At 42.4% G+C, this 22327-nt stretch overlaps 1 protein-coding gene across 1 annotated transcript in view; it reads right to left on the bottom strand.

Annotated features, from left to right (window-relative positions):
* TBC1D9 (TBC1 domain family member 9) overlaps nucleotides 1-22068 on the bottom strand; it is a 404439-nt gene extending 382371 nt beyond the window's left edge. Inside the window, exon 1 of the mRNA XM_069242582.1 lies at nucleotides 21707-22068. Within this exon, the coding sequence (XP_069098683.1) occupies nucleotides 21707-21830 (124 nt within the window). The 5' untranslated portion in view covers nucleotides 21831-22068. The remainder of the gene's footprint in view (nucleotides 1-21706) is intronic.
* Nucleotides 22069-22327: the final 259 nt, after the last annotated feature.

Below are 22327 nucleotides of genomic sequence, written 5' to 3'. Positions count from 1 at the left end.
GTGGAGCGAGGCGGCAGGAGTCAGCGGGAAAGGTACGTTTTTTTGGGGGGGGTTTCCCCCATCACCTCCACTCCCCCTCCCCCAACACTAGCATCCCCTTGACATTTGCAGCAGCCACCACTGTGGTTTACCTTCCTCACCACATCTACCATCTCTCCTCAGCACACCACGGAGAGCAGATCTTGGTTTGTTGCTAATCTGTAAAGGAGGAGGCACTCAGTCCCTGTGTCAGTGTGCAATGTGTATCTGGGGAAATAAAACATTCTCAAACATTATAAATCTACTGTGTGTCTACCCTAGTTACCAGAGTCTAGAACGCCTTATTTAGACATCTCGTTGTTATGTCCAATAACAATGACTCACTCTGCAGGATGGTGCCAGACCCGGATTTACGCATCACCCCTGTTGTACAGGACAGGCATCCTGAAACTATATACAAGATTAGGACTAGCCTAAATAACCAGACAGACACATGTGACTACAATTCCTGCCTAAGACACATAATGACACTATTATGGGTTGATATTGGGAGCAGGTCCGGACTTTGAGGATTGGTATTGTATCTCTTTTAGAGCCGCAGACTTATTCACAGATGCTTGTGTCCATTACAGTTGTGACCTGCAGCACGTTGCCCTCTTACTGCTTGAAAAGAGGCGATCGGTACAGGTTCCGCTGAATCTGCTCCAACTTTTGCATCTTGTGCCCAGTGAACTTGGAATGGGATCCAGATGGCCAAGGGGATTCTGCTTACCAGTGGGCGAGACCTAGTCTACTGCAAGACAATCTATTCATTTGGTCACCAAAGGACCCAGTCCATCAATTAAGAGCAGAGCCTAATCTATCAAGGTCGTGCAGAAGAGAGATCTTCCCTTTCCCTGGTTCCCTATGACGGCCAGAATACCCCCCCCCCCCCCCCCACACATATTTACAGCCTGGGCGGGCACAAAAATCACAGATTCTGTAAATGATAAATCAGAGTATAAGTACAGAACACTCAAAAATTATGCATATAAAAAATCCCAAAAATAGCACAACAATGTAATATCAAGTATAAAAATATGACAATGCACCACAATAATTCTTCATCAGAGAACATAATATACACCATTGTGCCCACAATAATGAAATGTAAATTACCAGAAACGTATAAGTAGCAGTATGAATGAGTAATAGAGTGGTAATCTGTAGCTACATTTCTGATGATCTTTTAGAGCCTTTAGTACTCAGCGCGCTGAGAGCTTGGAAGGGGGTAAAAGGTGGGGGTTCTGTCGATACATAATGTGGAGATAAATTGCAAAAGGCAAACTCACCAAGAATGAGACAGTTACAATACTACATGCACAGTTTTCTGCTATGTTGCTTGCACTGTGTGCTTCAGATAGCAAGCACAGGCAACAAAGCTACTCAGCCAAAAGAGGGAACCCACTTCCTGTAAAGAGACTGCTCTGAAAGTATGATAATGTCATTATTATTTATTATCTTGCATAACTGGCTAATGTAGGTAACACTACATAACAATAAGGCTTTTGTGCCTCTAGAGTTTAGCCTCAAACTATTAGAGTCCATCTCCTAAAAGTATCCTCGGCTAGAGCTCTTCGTAATGCATGTTTATGTCGTACAAGCAGTAACCACAAACCACAAATTCTCCACATCTACCCTGAAAGGCACACAAATGTGTTTCCAATAGCATTCTGGAGTGTGTCACTACGCCTGCTGGTCAATCAAACAAAAAAAAACAGGACACATAATGACAAAGATGATAGAACTAGTGCAGCTTTGATCGTGTTTTTAAAATTATGAGTAACATGGAAATACTCAAAATAGAAGGTGATAATTCCTGCCGCTTATTCGAGTCAACCTTTGCTCCATGTTTATGCAGAGCAGGAACCGCTACACAAAAGGGGGTTAGAAACAGGATGCTTGGTATAATGTACGGCAGAATCCATTTTATTCAATTATTTCCATTATTAATGCATGCATAGGGCCTATAAAAACCCTAAATCCATCATCAGGAGAATGCATTACCTCACCACCATCTCTTCCTGTTGGATGACTTTCAAAGCAGTGCAAATAGGATAATAATTTATACAGAAGTGAAGAAATGGTATACAAAAATTAAAACATCGAACTACAAATATCTCTTCCCATATTTGTTGGTATTTTTTCATAAATACATTTGTTAAACCTTTTCTAGAAATAACAGCAATATCCACCTTGAATAAATAAGAAATCGGGTCAGTTCATACAATAACAGATGCAAAAACACCCTGGTGCAAAAAAAACAAAAAACATTTGTGCTCACTAGTGATCTGGTTCTAGCACCAGATTATCTTTAAAATGGGGAATAGCATGCCCAGATGGTATGTGTATTAGATTAGTGCCTGTTATTACCCCTGTGTAGGATCTAGTGGTAACTGTAAACATCAAAACAGGAATGTAAAAATGGGTGGAGGTCAAATTGGAGGGGCAAAGACCCAATAATAATGATAATGGTAATAAACAAATCAGGCTGATCCCTGATCTTCCTCCATTCCCCTCAATCCTCACACTCACCCCGTCAAGCCTACTTCCTTGAAAATAAGGGGGCAGGACACAAGACGAAGAATAGGAATCATACTAATGAAGTTTACCAGTAAGTAATCAAGTTACTGCATATCCAGTCATCCTTATCATAGGCCTTGCGTGAGGCTATGCTAAATTCGAACTAGCACCACACGCATGCATGCATGCACCTTCAAAATGACACAGGCTCTTTTTTTTTGTTAGGTTGGATCACCTATGTTTTCTAATAAGCTCAACCTAAAAATGAATGAACAAGAAACGAAATGTTTGCAACACCCACCATTTTACTATAGGAAAATGTAATAGCTGGGGCACCGACTCTAGCACTTATAACTCAAAAGCAGATTAAAGTGAAAGGCAGACCCTCAGTGGAAAACCCAGTGCTGCCATTGATAATAAGGGAAGCCCTGCCTTTATATATGTCCACTGAAGGTTTTGAACCCTTGTGGACTGGCCCCAAGGTGATCAATTACTAATGCTTTTTACTAAAGCAAACCATGGAAATTAGTATGTGGAAAGAGTTGTATGTATACTTGATGAACACGGACTAACTCTCTCCCTTTAGATTAGAGGGTTTATAGAAAAGCACTGGGAGAACAATTTCCAGAGATACATGAAACTAGGAGGGAATTTTGTGACGAAACCTCTGATCAGACTTCAGTATTACAGTATCAGGGACAAATATTAAAGATGGTCCTTCACAAACCGGTGTCTTTAAATCCCTGTGCATATGGCCTGAGATAATGGCAACCAAATCAATACTTTTGTGAACGTTCTCCTAAAGCTGAAATAAAGTTGTATGCAGAGCTGTAGAACTGCAGACAGATCCCTGGAAGGTAGTGAGGAGTGAACCATCGGGCTCCCACTTTGAGAGCTGCAAAAGAAGCAAGTGACAATATGGTTTAAGTGGGACATATGGCTCCTGGCTTTCATGAAAGTTCACAGTTTACAATAAAAGAAACAAACTGAAACACCCAACAGAAAATCCTGCCTGAAAAAACTGTCCAGGATCATGAAAGATTCACATGAATGGAGGGCAAGGTCATTGTGTGGCACCAAGATGAGAAGCTTGTCAACTTGAGGTTAGAGACCACCGAGTAGTGGAAAAATTACATTCCTAGATATAAATATACCACTGTCTTGGAAACACCCTTTAATTTTGAGGCCTAGAACTTCAATCTCCAGACAATTAGTTAAAAATGTGACAGAGACGGTAGCATCATGGCGGTCTCACAAGGTGGAAGGAGCAGTTGCGAACTACCAAAGAACTTCCCGGGCTAAGCTAAGAAGAATCAGAAACCAAGGTCTGCTAGGCCCACCAAAAAGACTTTCATCGTAAACTTTCTTAAGTATAGTTCAGGAGAATAGGAAAATCAGCATACAAAAGACCACAAGACGAGTAGATGTACAAAGCACTACCCACGCCCCACCACGCTTTCATGGAGGAAAGGCTGTTCTCATAGGTCAGGTACAAGTCCAGCAATAAGGTTCTCAACTTCTGTATTAAGCCATAAAAGTGCCTGGGATGAATAAGTAAGAACAGAGGAAGGAAAAACCTGGTCAGCTCATCAACATGCACATTTTCTGAAACTGGAAGATGCACTGCTATCAGTGAGATAATTTTTTGCTCCTTCCAGGACCTAGGAGACTAGATCCACCACGCTGATGGGCCTGGAGTGCTATTTGCATTTGATATAGGAATTCACCTCCTGGTTGTCTGTTGTGATGAGCCATGCCTGCCCCAACAAAAGATGAGGAAATCCCAGAGACCTGTTGGGTTGTAGTTCGCTTTCAACAATTGGAGTAGTAATTACTTGTACTTGAACTGGCTTTCCTTCTCTTCACAGTCTCCTTCTTCAATGTTCTTGAGATTTGTATATATGGAAGACAAATTTATACTGTTTTTTTTTTTTAACGCAAATGGCAGTGATGCACAAGAAGCGATTGCTTTCTCTGCATTAAAAGAATCAATTCAAGAAATACTATATTTACTGCAACATGGATTTCAATAAGAAACATGTGCAATTGAGGACACAGAAATGTAATGAGATTACAGGTTTGGAGAGCATGAAATAGGGTAATCTATTTGTATGTGATTGAAAGGTGTAATTAGTAGATGAGACAACAGAAAAAAAGACAACACGAATATTTAGAAAAGGGGTCAGTACCAGTGCATTACCTCATTGAGGAACACCCAGAAGACAACACAAGAAAACCTTAAGCGGTCAAAGAACCCAAATAATTTGTGATCTAAAGTATAAGTAAAGAGGTGCAGTGGCAATAATGAGAATGCCATCACAAACAAGTCCAGCACTTTCACCTTTGCTTGTGGGACGGAAGAAGAATTTCTAACTATCCACCATCAGACGGTAAGAACAGAGCATCAGAAAAGAAGAGCCATGTTAAAATACTGTCATAGCCTTCACAATCAATCCCAGGTAATACAAAAAAACAATTAAACTTCTGGTTGTCCAATTGAACACTGAGCATGGCACATTACATGAATGAGTCTGTGCTGGCAGCTTCCACAGCAGATGGTTGCACAGAGGCCAGTCCTTGTTGGTAGGATAGCGTGTGTTCTAAGTAGGTGGCGCCACAGAGCAAGAGCCTAGAGTCATGGTGGTCTTAACTAATAATTTATATGCTGGACACAAACATATAATAAAAAATTACAATGGTCTGAAACATTTTCTACACAATAGCCAAAGTAGCGGGCACGCACAGTACATCTGCATAGTTATTATTTTGCCTAGCAACAGCTTTAATGGTTGACTTTCACAAAAATAACTCAAAATGTTGACTATTATTCACAATGTCTGTCAATAGCAAGAAGGAAGAAGGATGGAAAAGATAAAGAATGGGGACGAGGGCAGGAGAGAGAAGGAAGCAAGGAAAAGGAGAAAGGGGAGGAGGAGTAAGAGATGATGACGAAGGCCAAGTGAAAGGGAAGAAAGTAAAAAGAGGGGGTTGAGAACTACATGATATTGCCATTTAATAACAAATAAAAACAACTTAAACTAACCTATATTTAACATAAGTAACTTAGCTGCAGAACCACTGCTGTTTTAACAAGCATTTGCAATGCAATGGGTCTCGCGTTTGCTCATGTTAGAGCTCATAGCGTTGTAAACTCCTAACCCGACTTTTCACCTATTGGCAAAAGTGCATTTATGTACGTAACCCGAAAAAGTGCAATTAACTGTGTAAAGCAATCGACTTCTGCCAAGCGAAATCGTGCTAGGAAAATAGAGAAAAAGTAGGCCACGAGCCGGACAGAAAACAGCGAGCCTCGCATCAAGTTTTCTGTTCTTGGTCGATGCGCTCGAGGAGGGCTAGCCACCGGAAAAGGCATGACGTATGCATGCCTTCGACTAATGAAAGCAAGCAGATTTTAATAGGCAAGCCCACGAACCAATGAAAAACACTGACGTGACGTCGACAGGGCTCCGAGCCCTTTTCTAATACCTAAAGCGTCTCGCTGCGATACGCATGCGACGCAGGCTCGACCCTAAAAACCAGGTCCTACAGTGTGATAACGAGTGGGCAACTGATAACAGAAAACTCACACATCAAGCACTGGAAGAAATTGAAAGCAACACGTTAAACAATCACAGAGAAAGCCAATAGCTTGGACTTTAGTGGAGCGCAGTTTCACAGAGGCAAGAAGCAGATAAGTATTCAACACTGCAGACCGAAGAACCTAGTTACAAAAATGCAAGGACATGAAGACTAGCGCACACACCAACATAGAAACAGGCAAACGTATGCATTTCATGCATATGAGTATATACAGACTGACAAACATATAGGCACATGTACACAAAGGCGAATGGAAAGATGAGTGTAATTAATATGATTAATGATGACACGTGGCTGATGTGTCTAAGTGATGTAAACAAAGACTGGTACTATTATCCAATTGAATGTTACTCAATTTGCTCTCGTTGTAAAGACGGAAGGCTGAGTTGGATGTAACGTGATTCAAACTCATGAACTGCAGATCCAAATGCCGTCTGCCCTTCTGGGAACCACCAGACTGATTTGAATTGTCTGTATCTCCATCTATACTTCCTGCTGTATTCCTGCCACGGCCCTCATCTCTGTTTACTAAGTAAACCAGCTTCACAAGTAAACGGAGATCCTGAGATGAACAAGATGGTCCTGATGTTATTTAACATGTACATAGTGATTGTCTCTGGGGCATGTGGCGCACATCCTGCCCGATCACTGTTCTTTTATTAAAGGGGCAGAGGATAAAGGTTCACCTTTCCCTAAATGTCTCAATTTTCCGTTAGGACCTCCTAACCAATAATATTCAGTGCACACATCTTGTCCAACTATATTTTTTACACTAGACAGACACCCTGACAAACTCATACACACATGCATGCAAAATGAAGCCACCTTAAGAGCAGAACCCTTCCCTCCGTGCCACACCAGAACACATCTTAGAACCATTCACAAAGTATTCTTAAACACACCAATCCCTACTCAGCACAACATTATATCAAAACTAGCTGCCTCGAAAATAACATGTTTAGGCTTGGCTGGCTTCAACCACTCAACATAACAAAAACAGGCACAAGCCTTTGGCACACCAACCATGCACATAACGGACTACAAATATATTTAGCATTATGAAACTGGTTTTGCTTTCCCATTAACCACCATAAATCATTACTAAATTTGACTCTTGGCAAATCTCTAATGTCCTTACCAAGCAGCCATACAAATCCCAGACCTTGCTAATGGGTCCAAGTGTTATGTCCATTGTTTTAAATGTCCACACAGCAAATTGTAGGCTATAAAGCAGGAGAAGGGCATGTTGTCCCAGCTCTGGTTAATCAGCGGGTTCCCTTTTGAAGTACAAGCATGGACGAAACAAAGGAAAAGAGATCAATTTCATGGGATGGGATACGCCTACCATGTTAACTTTCGAAGGAAATTAGAACATTGATCTGGAGAGCACCAGACCAATTCTGGTCATAAAGTATTCTAGTATGATACTGTGCCATTAGGTACACGTAGCACTAGTGCTGGGAAACGACTTTGTAACTTTTTGGATCTTGCATACGTTCCTAATTTGAGGATGCAAATCAAAATAAAATATTTATTTCCTCAGTTCAGCTGGGCCTGCTCAATAAAGATGGCGAAGACAACTCTCCAACAGGCCTCCAGCAACGTTGGAAAGCTCAGCCTGCTGTTAGTGCCCTGCTGCTTATACTGGAACCCAAGTTTCAAGAATCTTGCAACAGCACTCACAGAAAATAAATAAGGAATTGCCAAAGTCTGAATAAGAAACTCAAAAATATACATATTTGTGCAAAGTGCTCTGTCCATTCTGTAATCTCTCTTTGGGCTTCAAACCACGCCCATGTTACGTCACTCACTTATATTGGTTTGTGGGCTTGCCTTTTAAAATCCGCTTGTTTTCATTAGTGAAAGGCATGCATATGTCATGCCTTTTCCGGTGTTTAGCCCCCTACACAGCACTGGTAAACTACTAAAACCATACGAGGCTTGATGTTTTTAGCCTAGGGTCCGGACTACTTTATCTGTTTATTTTCTGGGCAGTGCGATCGGGCTGCATTTTACATAATGCGATTGCGCTGTGTTTTTTTTCTTTAACAACGCTAATAGCTCTAACTCGAGCAAATGTGAGACCCGTTGCATTGAAAACGCTTGTTATAACCTGATGGTAGCCATGAGCAGGGGTTGGAAAAACAGTTCTCCTCAAAGCACCAAAAGCAACTTTCATTGCACCCTGAGACACCACAGGCTACGTGGATCTTAAATATGTTGCCCACTTGACACACCTAGACAGCTGGCATACAAATTGCTATGATGAAGTTCAAATTTTTTCCCAAGTCTCATAATATTAGCGCCTGCAACACCACCTGCTACTTAGTCAAGTAACCTACATAGTGGATTTACTCAATTCAGCAGCAAATGTGGTCTCTGTGCAAAGTTGGAAGTACCCATGCATTATTCGTGCACGGTTTAAGTTTTCACTTTAAAGCACAATACAAAGCTGCAGTTGTGTAAAACAGCCATGAACACCACACATCAGATACACAATGTAGCTTAAGGCGACCCTATGCATGCCATTGTGTGCCATAAAAGGCTCTCAAGTATGCAACAAAAAGGATGATTTTCAATGTGAGAAACAACAATGCATTTTAAAAGCGTCACAGCTCAATCTTACATGTCGATCATTTTGTTAGAAACACAACCGTCCCCCTTCCCCCCCTCCCCACGTTTACTCAAGAAGACCAATCTTCACAGGGTAAACACATGTGCATGCTCAAACATCATTCACTGTATACACACTGCATGCCCCAGTGTTGCCACTAATCCACATAGACTATGTGAACAGTAAGTTGTCTTAGACAAAATGTAATGTTGATTAGCTAAAACTAAAACTGTTAAGCTACAAAGTACACAATTCCCCCAAAAATGTAACAATATCAATCAATACAGCAGATAAAGCAAAAACGTGCATGGTCTCCAAACCGCAGTTAAAATGGTTTTATTATCTGAGAGAACTAAAACAATTATTGTACAAGATAACTTACACTGTTAACAGATTTACAAACCTGGCAGGCATTTATTTGCCATGCCGAGGCAATTCTAACAACTAAGCAAGGCATGTCTTAACAAAATATCAGGGAAAACAGGTATTCTTGCTTCCGACAGGATAGGGATCACTTCAGTGTTTTCGCTGTGCCGAGCTGCTCTAAATTTGAAGTATGCGAAGGAGTACTTTGATTTTTTGCTGGTGACAGTTTTAAAACTGACATGTGCAGTAAATGTTACCTATAATTCACCGAGCTCTAGACCCTGGCCAGAGTCCATCGATTCCGCACTTTTGTTGCACATAAAAACTCTTTCTCCTGTCATATTAACCCTTTCATAAACAAAGCATCGGCTTCAGGGGCCATGCTTAAACATTCAAAGTATTCGACCTCTGCCTCTGAAATTAACTTGTCAGGCCAAATTCTATCCTTATGCGAGTTTATTTGCAGAAAGAAAAGAAAATATGGTTCTGAACAACAATATTGGACCAGATCTAACAGGTTTGCAACATTTGCTTTACTTTTATGTCTGTCAGGAGCTTAGCTTAGCTCAACCAGGAACCCTTTCTTTCCCATTGCCGGTCCCTTCGTTTTAGCTTGTAACCCCAACAATACTTCTGTCAAAAATATCTGGTTCGTACTCTTTCACCTCTTATCCTCCTCTCTAACCCTGCACTCTGTTGCCTTGTAGCTAGGTCCACTCCAACATATATCCCATACATGTATACATACACTTACATATGCTCAGTAAAGTTCCTGCTTTAGGATTACATTTAGAATAAGCCTTTGCAAAGCTAATGGGCATCGCCTTATAATTTGAGTGCCAGGCTATTGATTTTGCCAATGCTTGTTTGTAAAACATTGTTCAGAAAGAGTAAAAGAAAAAACATTTTGAAGTACTGGGGGAAAAGTAAATACATGTCTTAATGTATCTATAAACTGCACATTTAATTCAATGTGTTCAGAGTTTATAATTGGCATGGGTTATTTTTCAAATACTTTTCACTCTGGAAACTCTAAACAGAACTTAAAAAGAATAAGGAAGTGTTAAAGGAAAATGCTTGCCAATGTCTAATTTATTTTCTAAAGGACTCAAAACTAAAGCAAATGTTCAGGCCATACGCGCTTCCGGGCGACCATGAAATCACAACAACCATGGAAAACTTCCATGGCGGGGAACTACTGAGATAGGGCCTCATGGGTGAGCTGGCCTCCAATCAAATCCTGTTTCACACAAACAAGCCACCTGAGTGATTTTATATAAATTTACAACTCTACCACCTTTTGTTACTACATACTTATTAGCCTACTCCTAGTCACACGCAAAGGTTTCCTCATACACCACCAGGTGTTATGATTCATCATAGGATGTCCACACGCTCTCCAAAAACTTTGGTGTGATGGAGAACGGGCTTATGCCCTGAGATCAAGGAGGCACCCACTAAAAGCCTAGGATCAGTGAAAAGCATAATAAACACCAATGTGGTAACCCAGTAGGAATTTACTATATAGGGCCCCACTTGGTGTGAAAATTTAACTGAGGGGAATAGGTGAACTAGTAACGTAGCCCCACTAGAATGTCAACATGTTTCTGCCTAGTGGTTCAACTCAGTCTCTGGCATTCATCAGGACAGACACTGGATTCTCTGTGAGCATATATCTTACGCATATGCCAATATACTGGGGGTCTAACACTTGTTGCCACTCAATGGTCCTAAGCCCTTAGGTACCTACAAGACATTAACGATATATGTGTGTTACCAAAAGACATATTGACTGATAATACTGGACCTGGAGTCCTTCAATCTCATTTAGGAACACTGCATGCAATGTAAGTGTGACACTGTGCTTGTGTATCACACCCATACAATAAGTGTCATGCTGTGAGAACCAGCTTAAACGTTTACCCTAATTAAGGGTCGTCTGGGCCCAATGGAGGCATGACTCAGTAACCCCTGTAGTCACACTCTACATAAAAGAGGGAAGGATTGTCAACTCTGCTAGTTTAAAATCTAAAAACCCTGTAGAAAGTATTATTTAACAGCACTACCTACTTACCACACCAAGATGCATTCCTCACCGTCCACCTACTCCTACTGACGCCTTCCCATCGATGATTGTGGGAGTTGCTAATACTCTGAAGGTATCACATCTGTGATTGGTTAATGATACCCACCAGTATAATTAAGCCCCCAGGTGGGCCTCCTACTAAGAGGTAGGTGCTACATTATACTCAACTCTGTCAAAAGCCAGCCAAGTATGCCTGTTTCAATAGTGTGATCTAGTGTATAATGTGTCTCAGCTGTGCACTGGTGCACAATTAAAGACCAACGCAGTAGGTAATGTCTCTCAACTGTGGGCTGGCAAGCGGTTTCATCTGAACGCGCTGCCTATGTTCGGTCTGTGACGTATTTCAGTTATGTACTGTAGTGCGTACAATTCCTCTGCGTGCTCGCAACAAGTATCCCCAAGGCAGGGCCAGCTAGTTCCGCTCGTTTGGATCGCCCGCATGTGCTCATGAGGGCGTGTCACTGTGGGGCATGACACACTCACTCGGATCACCACAACATTAAGGACTAAGACCCAGGATTCTGGGAAGTGTAGTACAGAGCCTCAAGTTTCCTATTAGTGCCACACATTTTCATAATATTTATAGGAGCTAATTGTAGATTATTAAAACCCATGCTGTGGTATCTTGATACTTTATATGAAACAAAAGGTGCTTTAGGTAAAAAAAAAAAAAAAAAAAAAACGAAGACCCAGGATTCTGGGTTTTGTAGGCCAAAATTTGGCGTTTCTTGCGCTGCCACAGGGTTTTGTACCGTTTATGGGAGCTAACTTTGTGTTATTAAAAACTTTGCTGTGGTATCTTGATTGTTTCCAAAACATAAAGATCCACTTACTACAGTGTTTGTAAAATGTACACTCCACGTGAGAACCAGTCTCGGTGCATATCTTAAATTTTAATCATGACTACCTTGAACCAGAGTGATATGGTTCAAGCTTACGGGGGTGTTGCATGGTCCAGTAGGAGTCCTGCATACATATTTTGGCCCCCAGTGAACCTGGGACACAATGGTTAAATCATACACTGTGCATAGCAGGACAGTGTGATCTGGTAATGCCCTGGAACCTATAGTTTGAACAGATGACTTTTTCCTGCACCATTTAATCCTATTATTAGTTTTGAGGGAGGGTTTGGAAGGTCCTGAGCCTTGCACTCTGCTATATTCAAGACCAATGAAGGGGTTGTAAATTAATGGCATTCAATTAATTATTCCACGTAAACAGGTATAATAGATCAGTGCAGTGAAATAGCGTTGTTATATTTGGAGCCACAGTATTTCATCATTGAGGCCCATGTCCTTAGACGGTATACCCATCTCTGTTTCTGAATGAATAACTTCTTTGCCAGATTAGGGACACTTGTAGCCATTTTTCCAAGACCACCCATGTTTGTTCTTCGTCAGTGTGACTGGCCTCCAAATAGTGGTGTGTAAATTTGGTGTTGTTCCTTCTACACCTAATGGTGCTCCGATTTTCATTAATTCTAACCTTTGTCTTCTTGGTGGCCATTCCAACATAGAATAGATGGAATGGGCAAGTGATTAGGTACACCACATTTTCACTGTTGCAGTTAGTGAATGATTTCAGTGTCCATGGTCTCACAGTTTTGATATCAACTTCCTTGGTCTGTGTGGTGAAAGCACGCCCACACAGTTCCCACATGAGAAATGTCCCATTGGGCCTCAATTATCCTGGAGAATATTTTGTTGTGGTGCCATAGTCTTCTCAGCCTTAGTGTACTAGCATATCACGTATGCTGGTGTTGCGTTTGTGAGCAAAGAGCGGGACTGGCAGTTGTTTGGTCCCGCTGTTCAATATCCTCCAATGTTTATGGACAATATTTTGTACTCTATTAGACAAAGGAGAATATGGAGTTACACACACAAGACCTGAACATAGGATGGGGTGTTACAGCCTCATGTGTTAGCCCTCGGAAATTGTACACAGAAAACTAGAGCCACTATGGAACGGAGCACAAAGTGTTGTTTTAATGCAAGATTCAACAAGGCTGGTTCGCTGTGATGGAGAAGTTGGACGTTTTTCCCCCCATTCCATTTGCTTTTTTTTTTGGATGATCGGAAGCACGACAATGAAAAGAGATAGCAGGCCAATTCACAGGACATTAACAATCTAATTTTGAGAGATCAGGACCTAAACTATGGTGGCAGGGACAGTAAAGGAGAATGCAGAGACATTTGTGGCCAAATTTAAACCACATCCTTCAGGTCCAGATGTGTTTGCCTCATTGCACCTGCAGAGCAGAACTCAGTGTTGTAAGTACAAAGCTGGGGCTTGTGAGGGTGAAGCTTTCCAGAGGCTGGCTTCGACCATGGGATGGAATCCCTGCAATGTTAAAGCAATATGTGTGAATATAGTAACCGGAAGAAAGTGTGAACTGATAGAGCAGCAACAAGGCGAACATGTCACTGCCAGTACAATTAGACCTCTTGGCTGTCTCTATAAGAAAAAGGAACGCACCCATTCTGCTTATACAGTGGCTGATGATATCCTAAAACTCTTACAGTACAGAGATCAATGCAGCAAACTATAATTAATATTCATTAAATTCAACTGTTGGATAGAAGCAAGCGCTCATTGAAGAACCTCTATCAATTAGAACACAATGTGCCTGAACTACAATGTTTGATTACAAAACGCAGCTTGAATAAATTAATCAACAAAAGAGAACTTTGAAGTATATCTTTGAAATGAAATAGGTGAAAAATATGAAAAAGCACATCCGAATGATTTTCCTACTGTACCCTGGGGTTACCAGTTCCACTAAAAGTGAGGCCTGCGATGCCTCAAGAGGAGAGAGCAGGCTAGGTGTCCTTCAAGCGAGGCACCCAGACACATAAGACAGAAATGCGGGAGGGCTGTCATTCACTCGCCTCACCACAGTGCATCTGAGAAGTCAACGTAGGAGGGTTGCCGTACATTGACTTCTGCGCCAAGATGCTGCTAAGAAGTAATGGAGGAGAGCTGCCATTCATGCACTGCAAGATGCACTTGAGAAGTTAATGCAGGCCAGGGGTCATCCATGCACTGGATGAAAATGTCTCTATCAAGTGAACGCAGGAAGGGCAAACATTCATGTGCAGAACCAAAATGCAACAAAGAACTGAATGCAGGTGAGCTGTCCTTCCTATGCAGCAGCAAGACGCATCTCAGAAATGAATGCATCAGGACTGTCATTCATGTACTCCACCGAGATGCATCTGATAAGTCAATGCGCCTGACTGTCATGCATGAGCTGCTCCAAAATAAATCTAAGAAGTGAATGCAGGTGAGCTGTCCTTCCTATGCAGCAGCAAGACGCATCTCAGAAATGAATGCATCAGGACTGTCATTCATGCACTCCACCGAGATGCATCTGATAAGTCAATGCGGCCTGACTGTCATGCATGAGCTGCTCCAAAATAAATCTAAGAAGTGAATGCAGGTGAGCTGTCCTTCCTATGCAGCAGCAAGACGCATCTCAGAAATGAATGCATCAGGACTGTCATTCATGCACTCCACCGAGATGCATCTGATAAGTCAATGCGGCCTGACTGTCATGCATGAGCAGCTACAAAATAAATCTAAGAAGTGAATGCAGGTGAGCTGTCCTTCCTATGCAGCAGCAAGACGCATCTCAGAAATGAATGCATCAGGACTGTCATTCATGCACTCCACCGAGATGCATCTGATAAGTCAATGCGGCCTGACTGTCATGCATGAGCAGCTACAAAATAAATCTAAGAAGTGAATGCAGGTGAGCTGTCCTTCCTATGCAGCAGCAAGACGCATCTCAGAAATGAATGCATCAGGACTGTCATTCATGCACTCCACCGAGATGCATCTGATAAATCAATGCGCCCGACTGTCATGCATGAGCTGCTCCAAAATAAATACAGAAGTGAATGCAGGGCAGCTGTACGTCCTGTGCAGCTCCAAAACGCATCTAAGAAACGAATGCAGGAGGGTAGTCGTTCATCCACTGAACTAAGATGCATCGGAGAAGTCAAAGCAGGGTGGGTCATCACACATGAGATGCACCTGATAAGCCAATGCAGGTAGCTGCCATTCATGCACTGAACCAAGATGCCTCTAAGTAAATGCAGGAAGAGCCGTCGCGTGAAAAACAGATGCGGGGGCTGCCATTCGCTTTTTTCTACCACCAAAGCAGCCGGCCATCTACGAATAGGTGCCTGGTGAACCAAACCTTGCTGTCAAAACACTTACTTCGTGTTAAATGTTTTTCTCACCTCTTCAGTTTTTCTTAGTGTTCATTTTAAAGTAGATGAGGCCAGGGGCAGTTTGAAGCCTAAGGTGCGTATTTGTAATTATGTATTTAAGCGTCTCTCTCCATGTACAAATCCACAAAGGCTTTCCCCACTCCGTCTTACATCTTTTGCAGACCATGCTTTGTCCAACGCCTCGTGGGTCAGACCCTGCTGCCAAAACATGTTAGAATTACTTAGATTTCCCAGAAGTAACTATTTCATCTCATAATAGTCTTACTTCATTACTTACATGTTTATACTAGTCGGGCGCAGTCTCAGAAGTACCGATATGTAAATGTTTTCAGAATACTGGATTAGTTTTCGATACCACTGAGACACATTGGAAGGCAGCAGTTCTATGCTCTGTGGGAATGTGCCTTGTCTTTGCAGGAACGGCTCTCACCTCAGATGCGCTGCAATGTTTCAAATTCTGAGGAGATGCCGTGAACACTGACCACACGATCCTTCTAGCTCGTGCCTCGCGCCCTCTATTTATTCTCGAGTTTCTGCTGCTGGCCTGTGTTGACTCGCTGTTATACAGGAAGTAGTTCTCTGATTACCCCAGCAGCTTATCTTATGTTTTATGAAAATGCGCCCGGCTCCTGTCCAAGCTTTACAGCAGAGAAAAGACATATTTTGCTGGTGGAGGGGATCGGAGATCACGCACAAGGTAATGTATAGTCCTGTGGCCTTGAGGGATGAGTTTATTTATAGCACACGGTACACCAGAAGGTCGCCAGTGGAGATCACTGCAGAATGTAGGCATCCAGACAAAGGAAACTGCTCTGCAAAGCAAGTCAATACAAATATTAACAAGCATAGGCAAAGCCTATAGGTCTGGTCTTCGTAAGCAGGTGATCTATTTACATTTTTTGTTTGTTTCATACATATGCAACAACAACAAAAAACACAAAAAAGGAAGAAACGGAAAAAATAAAAATGCCACCAAAACATGATGGCCATATAGTAGCAATAATAATTTTAAATAAAAATATCCCTCAAATAAAATTTCAATACAATAGAGCGAATTCTTTCGAGCTAGCAGGTGTACTTAAAACAGACACAGAAACCCTTTTTAGTTTGAATATGCATCAAAATATTCTTATTGATCGAAGTAAAGTATTGGCGAGTGTCACTGTAACCTGGAGACATAGTTTAAACACCGAAGAGTAATAAAAGTAACAGCAGCATTGGCCAGACCCACAACTTACTAAATACTGACAATAAGAAGCTTCTGTGGCAAATATTGGTCTGAATAGCGGCCTTTTGATAAGATTTCAATTCTCAGTGAGCTTGCCAGATCTGAACGCGGAGGGAACTCTAAATCCGAACAACGTAGCCAGCAAGGGACTTGGCATCTAGGCCTCTGAATTTTGCAATTGTTTGTCTCGAATCCAGTGAGGTTGATGCTGCGAGTGTTATGCACTCCACCTTGGTTCTTGATCGTGCTTTCCATATGCAGTGAAATGTTTTGTTAGTTTGAGCATGGGTAAGTTTCTGACAAACTACCTGTGACCCTTAGTCAGGTGACAGCGTGATAAACACTCTCAAGGGGTCAGGTGTGATTTAAGGGTGCAGGAAAGCAAGGCATTACCTCTCCATCTGTGACGTGGGCTTTTGTGGTTGATCTACGGTGATCTTTTCTTTTTATTATGTTTTAAAAGAGAAAATTGACAAGTAGTAAAATAATACAAGGCCTTTGTTGTTATTTGAAAGTACGGTAATGTGTTTAGCTTGGAATCACGTTAATTAGGATATCCTGTGTCTTAATACATCGGGCCTTATTACAGAGACCAGAAGAAGATGAAAAGGAAGGGTATGTGGATACGGAAAATGGGTCACATTTCCAAGTCCATGTTTAATGCATTACATTCTCCATGACTCCCCCTCATTAGTCATTATTATGATCTACTTCAGAATTTAAATCGCATAATTTAGAAGTAAAACCAAACCGATCTCTTCAAACTTTGCCACGTGGTTGTTGACTTGGTAGCTGATTTTCTCAGATAGTGTCCTAGTTATCACACCTTTGAACCAAGTTCTGTGAAAGGGGACCTTGGTCACCCTCCACAGTCTCAGAATGTCCAGTTGTCCACTGTCATAGAGGTTGCAGCCATTTCTTGCATTGGTGGGTAATCTCCAGTATTATTAATGTGTCATTCAAGAATCCCCATTGATTGAACAAGGGCTCTTCTACCCACAGGACTTCTTTCAAATTGTCCCAAATTGTGTAAAATATCACTCCAGATATTAGAATTTTCAAGCAAGTGCACCATATCACTGTCTGCTTGCTTAAACCTCCAACATGATGAAGACAGGTGGCAAGGTAATCTTTGAGCTGGGAGACGTAATTTGTTAAATTTATTTTTAAGTAGTGTTGGAGCTGCAAAACAGCATGAGCGAAACTTCCATTAGGAACTACAGACAAATGCTGGGGGACGTCAATCCCTGCAATTTCCCCCACATCTGGCTTTTACTCAAACACACTTTGACAGTACGGCATGTTGTTGTCTTACTGATACTTGTATTTGCAGGCAGCGAATAATGAGATAGAATGCAAACGTCAGTCATCTAGGATGACCAGTAAAGGTATTTTGTTGGTAAAGAAAATGCACGGATGGAGGGTGAGCAAAGCCCAGAGACACCAGAGACTGGGAGCATCTAGGGCAATGGGCCAAAGAAACTGACGATTCATACTAGATGCCCTAATGGATTTAGTATGTGTGTTCTGTATATGATGTAGCCAAAGCAGATCATTTGTCATACATGTTTCCAAGAATGGTGCAGGATTTTCAACGTCAAGTGCTACACTGATTTTTACCTATTGGAATGCTGCACTTACAATGAAATAAAAAAATGTTTGGCCCCATTGCAGTAATTCAGTGTGCTCACTACGCAGCGCCAAACAGTTGCTGTCCTGTGGAGGTGCCAGTCTGATTAATCCACTTTCAAACTACTGGAAAAAAGTTGGGAGAGTCATAGCAACTTACATTCAGCCAGAGTAACAAGGCTTGCCTTATACCAAGCAAGAGTATAATGGTTGCATTTTGTATAAAGAAGACTTCCATTTGTTGGTTTGGCATTGAAGTCATGTAACACAAAAAAGCGTAAACAGCGGTAACTGTTATTCAATATGTATGGAGTGTCACCATGACACTAAAGTATTCCATTAGGGCTGCAGTGAACAATGTACACAGAAATAGGGGCAATCTTTTTTGTTTTGCTTCCTTAGTGTTGTGTGGCTTTTTGATGACTTAGGAAAACACAATTTTCAACACAGGGGGCAGCAATTCAAAGTGACGGTCAACGCTTCAAGGTTTTTTTCTAGGCATGGATGATAACAGCAACAGTCATCATTTCACCTATTTTTTTTTTACTTAGTAATCTTTGTTTAGGAAGAAAGTAAAGTAATCCATTTTAATTTGCCTTATTTCCATCTAAAGTTTATGGCTTCACTATCAATAAGAGGATCAGATTCACTCATACTCAAGCAACTCAGTTCACAAGAGTGAAGAGGGATTTTAGGACCTGCAAATCCACGTTAGTTCAGAATATCTGTTTTTTCAGAACTACTACATTATACAACTAAAAACTACTCAACGTATTTCAGTTCCACAACAACCAGTTTGGAAGAAAAAAATATATTTTTATTTGAAGTGGTTATTGTGCCGTGTTGGGGTGGCAAAGCACTGAACAGAACATATATTATTACAAAATATGGAGGAAAACGTTATCTTGCTGGTACTCAGACTTGCTTTGTGCAAGTAAGAATTTCAGTAGCAGATATATTACCTCAGTGAATTATTTTAGCATCTTAGAAAGTCAAATGTAGGTGACACTAAAAAAATGCACCTACATATTGCGTTATTCAGCAATTTTGAAAAACGTACATATCCTGAATTGATTTAAGAAGGTTCTTTTTGATTGTGGCTTATCAAGCTCACATTTTCAGAGGGAGAGAAGACCATATGTATCTGAAGGTCTGAAGGATGAGCAATTATGTACAATTTAGTTTATTTCTTAAATGCATTTGTACACACCACACAAAAATTATCATGCCGACGTTGTATGTGGGCACAAGTGTATCTCTAGAGTTGGCTGTGTGAGCTTGTGACTGTCTGTATTTTTCCAGTCTGCAAATGTGTATCTATATAGGTGTTCACCAAGTCTGTTTGTAATACTGGGCCTGTGCCATGCAATGAAGCCAGTCTTCTTGGTTTTGTCAATGAGTTTTTAGTCACTAGATTTTTCTCATATACATTAGCCACGCTCCCTCACAATGCATTTACAGAAGATGGGGTAAGATATACTTTCTCGCACCGATGCACCTATCCAGTACCGATAAATAGGACCTTCGTGATGGAGTCCCAGCAGCATCCGTTCATCACAAACCTATAAACCAGTGGCATCCGTTTCACCGTCCTGTATATAATAACCAGAAGGTATAAGAAGATGGGCGATGACAAAGCAGTTCTCTGCGCTCTGCTTCCGCCTGTTAGGCCTGACCCTAGAGAACGCATTTGCACCTCCTTTCTCCTCTTTTGGCAGGCCTGGCACCTCCTCAGAAGGCAACACAGCAAGCACTTACTAAAAACCTACCAGGCAGTGGCCCACATGAGGCATCTGCTTTGCTCAGTGAGAAGCCTCGCGCGCGGACACAAACACACTAGGACAACGATTCCTTCAATGGACAATAATTCTCTTCGGTTTACTAGAGCGCAGAGCGAGCAGAAAGAATGATGTCACTATGCAGGCGCTTAGGGACATTATGTGACCCACCACCAACCAGGCCTGCCTTGGGCCTTCTGTAGAGTGCGCTCAGTGCCACCCTGCAGCAGACCAGAGAGAAGGGCAGCTCAGGGCAGCTTTAGCAAACACTCTGGCGCAACACATTTAACTGCACTGGTGACATTTCAGCTGACCAGTTACAAATGGTTTAAAGCGCGACGTGGACGCGAAACAGGTTTTTGGTACATTGTGTATGTCCAGTGGCAAACGCTAGTGATTAAAACTAAAGCCAACATATGCCACTAGACACCAATAATGAATTCCATTGTGCAGATGGAATTTTCTCCGCATTTATTCCTTGGATGGTCTAAAACTCATTTTCTGACAAATGGATCCAGTAGAAAGCATTTGCAACCCACCATCATCTGTCCATCTCAGTGAAAAGAAGTGCTAGTGTAAACATTGGCTTTTGGGACCTTTGCACACGAGGTGATGTGAGGGTCGAGGGGTCCAGAGGACCTATGGAAAAAAAAGGCGGTTTGGACAAGCAGAACTCAATGCCAGGTATTTGCATATCATGGTATGGATAATCTGCTTCGTTAGAGGCGCCCGAAAGAAAACACCCCTCTTCCCTAACCGAATCAAGCAAACCGCATTTTTTTGTTGTTGCAAAGATCTGTCATGTTTGAACAGCTTGACGCCAGCGCGTTGAAGGCTTGGTTAATAACGCAGAGGGAGCCCGAGGAAACCTGGTCAGAGAAAAGAGGCTACTTTGTGTCCCCTTTTTCGGGGTCAAATGAAACACAAACTAGCCTCTTCTGTCGAAAAGTCACGTAATATATGGTGTGCAAGTTTAATGGGAACATGAGTAATTTGTGGAAGGGCCATCGCTTTACAGATCACCAATTTACAGCTCTGCAACAGTTGCTCCCACTTTAGAAGTCAGTCAAGCACAGCTACCGCTGCCAAGGAGATTAAACCATGGCACTGTGCGGATGCAGACATCAAACACTCGTACTCACCGAAACATGCAAGCCCCTGCCCCACAGGGAAGGCGAGAGACAGCACCGGTAAATGAGCCTTAGCTAGCATTCCGAGGAAGGCTCGCCAACCAGCACATACGATGGTATAAGACACCCTATGTACTGTTCTACAATCCGGATCATTTTAATTTTGTGGGAGAATATATGGTCTATATTCTGTTATGGCACCAACACATTGACACCCACTAAGGCCAGTAACGAACTAAGGGTGATGGCAGCAAGTTGGAGCTCACACACCATGCAGATTTATTTCATCGCCTGCCTCAAAAGACAACAGAAGGGGGCGTAAAACACAGACAGGTGTGCAGGATACACAATAACAATGCCATTGTGGTTGCTCTTATTCCTGCTTGCTGCCATGCATTCACTGAGCCGCATTCACAGCACATACACGGCGGTGTGTGTTTTTTAGAACAATATTTGTTTTGCGGTTACTACTCAAGGGTTCTGTATCTCTTCATCTTACCGGCCAGCCCGCCGCCTCCGCCCTCGCCGTGCCCCTTCCTCCTCTGCAGGATGAAGTACGGGTTGGCCCTTTCTGTGAACCACAGGGCGTTCGCCAGCAGCACCTCCTCGGGATTCACCCACATTTTTCAGGTGAACAGTAACGAGCAACAAAGGGAACCGATGCTTGGCGTCAGAAAACCGCCCACATCAGCAGCCCAAGGCGAAGAGTCAGCTAACCAATCTCATTCAGCTTGCAATAAACAGAAGCAATGCGGCGGGCCCCGAGCATCCTCCGTGTGACCCCAAACACAACAGCAAGGCTCACACCAGCTCTGCGGAGGGACGGCTGTGTGTACCGAGGAAGCCGCCGGGATCTCAGGCAGCGGGGGGAGGGGCCAGGCTGCAAACACAGTGACATCAGCTCAGCGGCGGCGGACAGGGAGGAGGAGAAGGAGGCGGGCAGGGGAGCAGTCAGGCTAGGTGATCCGAAATTGTGCTCCTCCACCGTAGGAAGTCCGCCTCCACGGCAGAGGCGTGCCCTGTTTTGTGTAGGGCTTCACCTGCCACAGGCAATTCTCCAGCCAGCCTTTCCCGAGGGTTTACGACGAAGCTGCGAAATTGTCACAACATAAAAGACGCT

This window comes from Pleurodeles waltl, chromosome 1_2 (genome assembly GCF_031143425.1).
Source record: "Pleurodeles waltl isolate 20211129_DDA chromosome 1_2, aPleWal1.hap1.20221129, whole genome shotgun sequence".
In the NCBI taxonomy this organism is placed as follows: Eukaryota; Metazoa; Chordata; class Amphibia; order Caudata; family Salamandridae; genus Pleurodeles; species Pleurodeles waltl.
The sequence above is the reverse complement of the archived record's forward strand: the minus strand, read 5'-3'. Positions and strand labels throughout refer to the sequence as shown.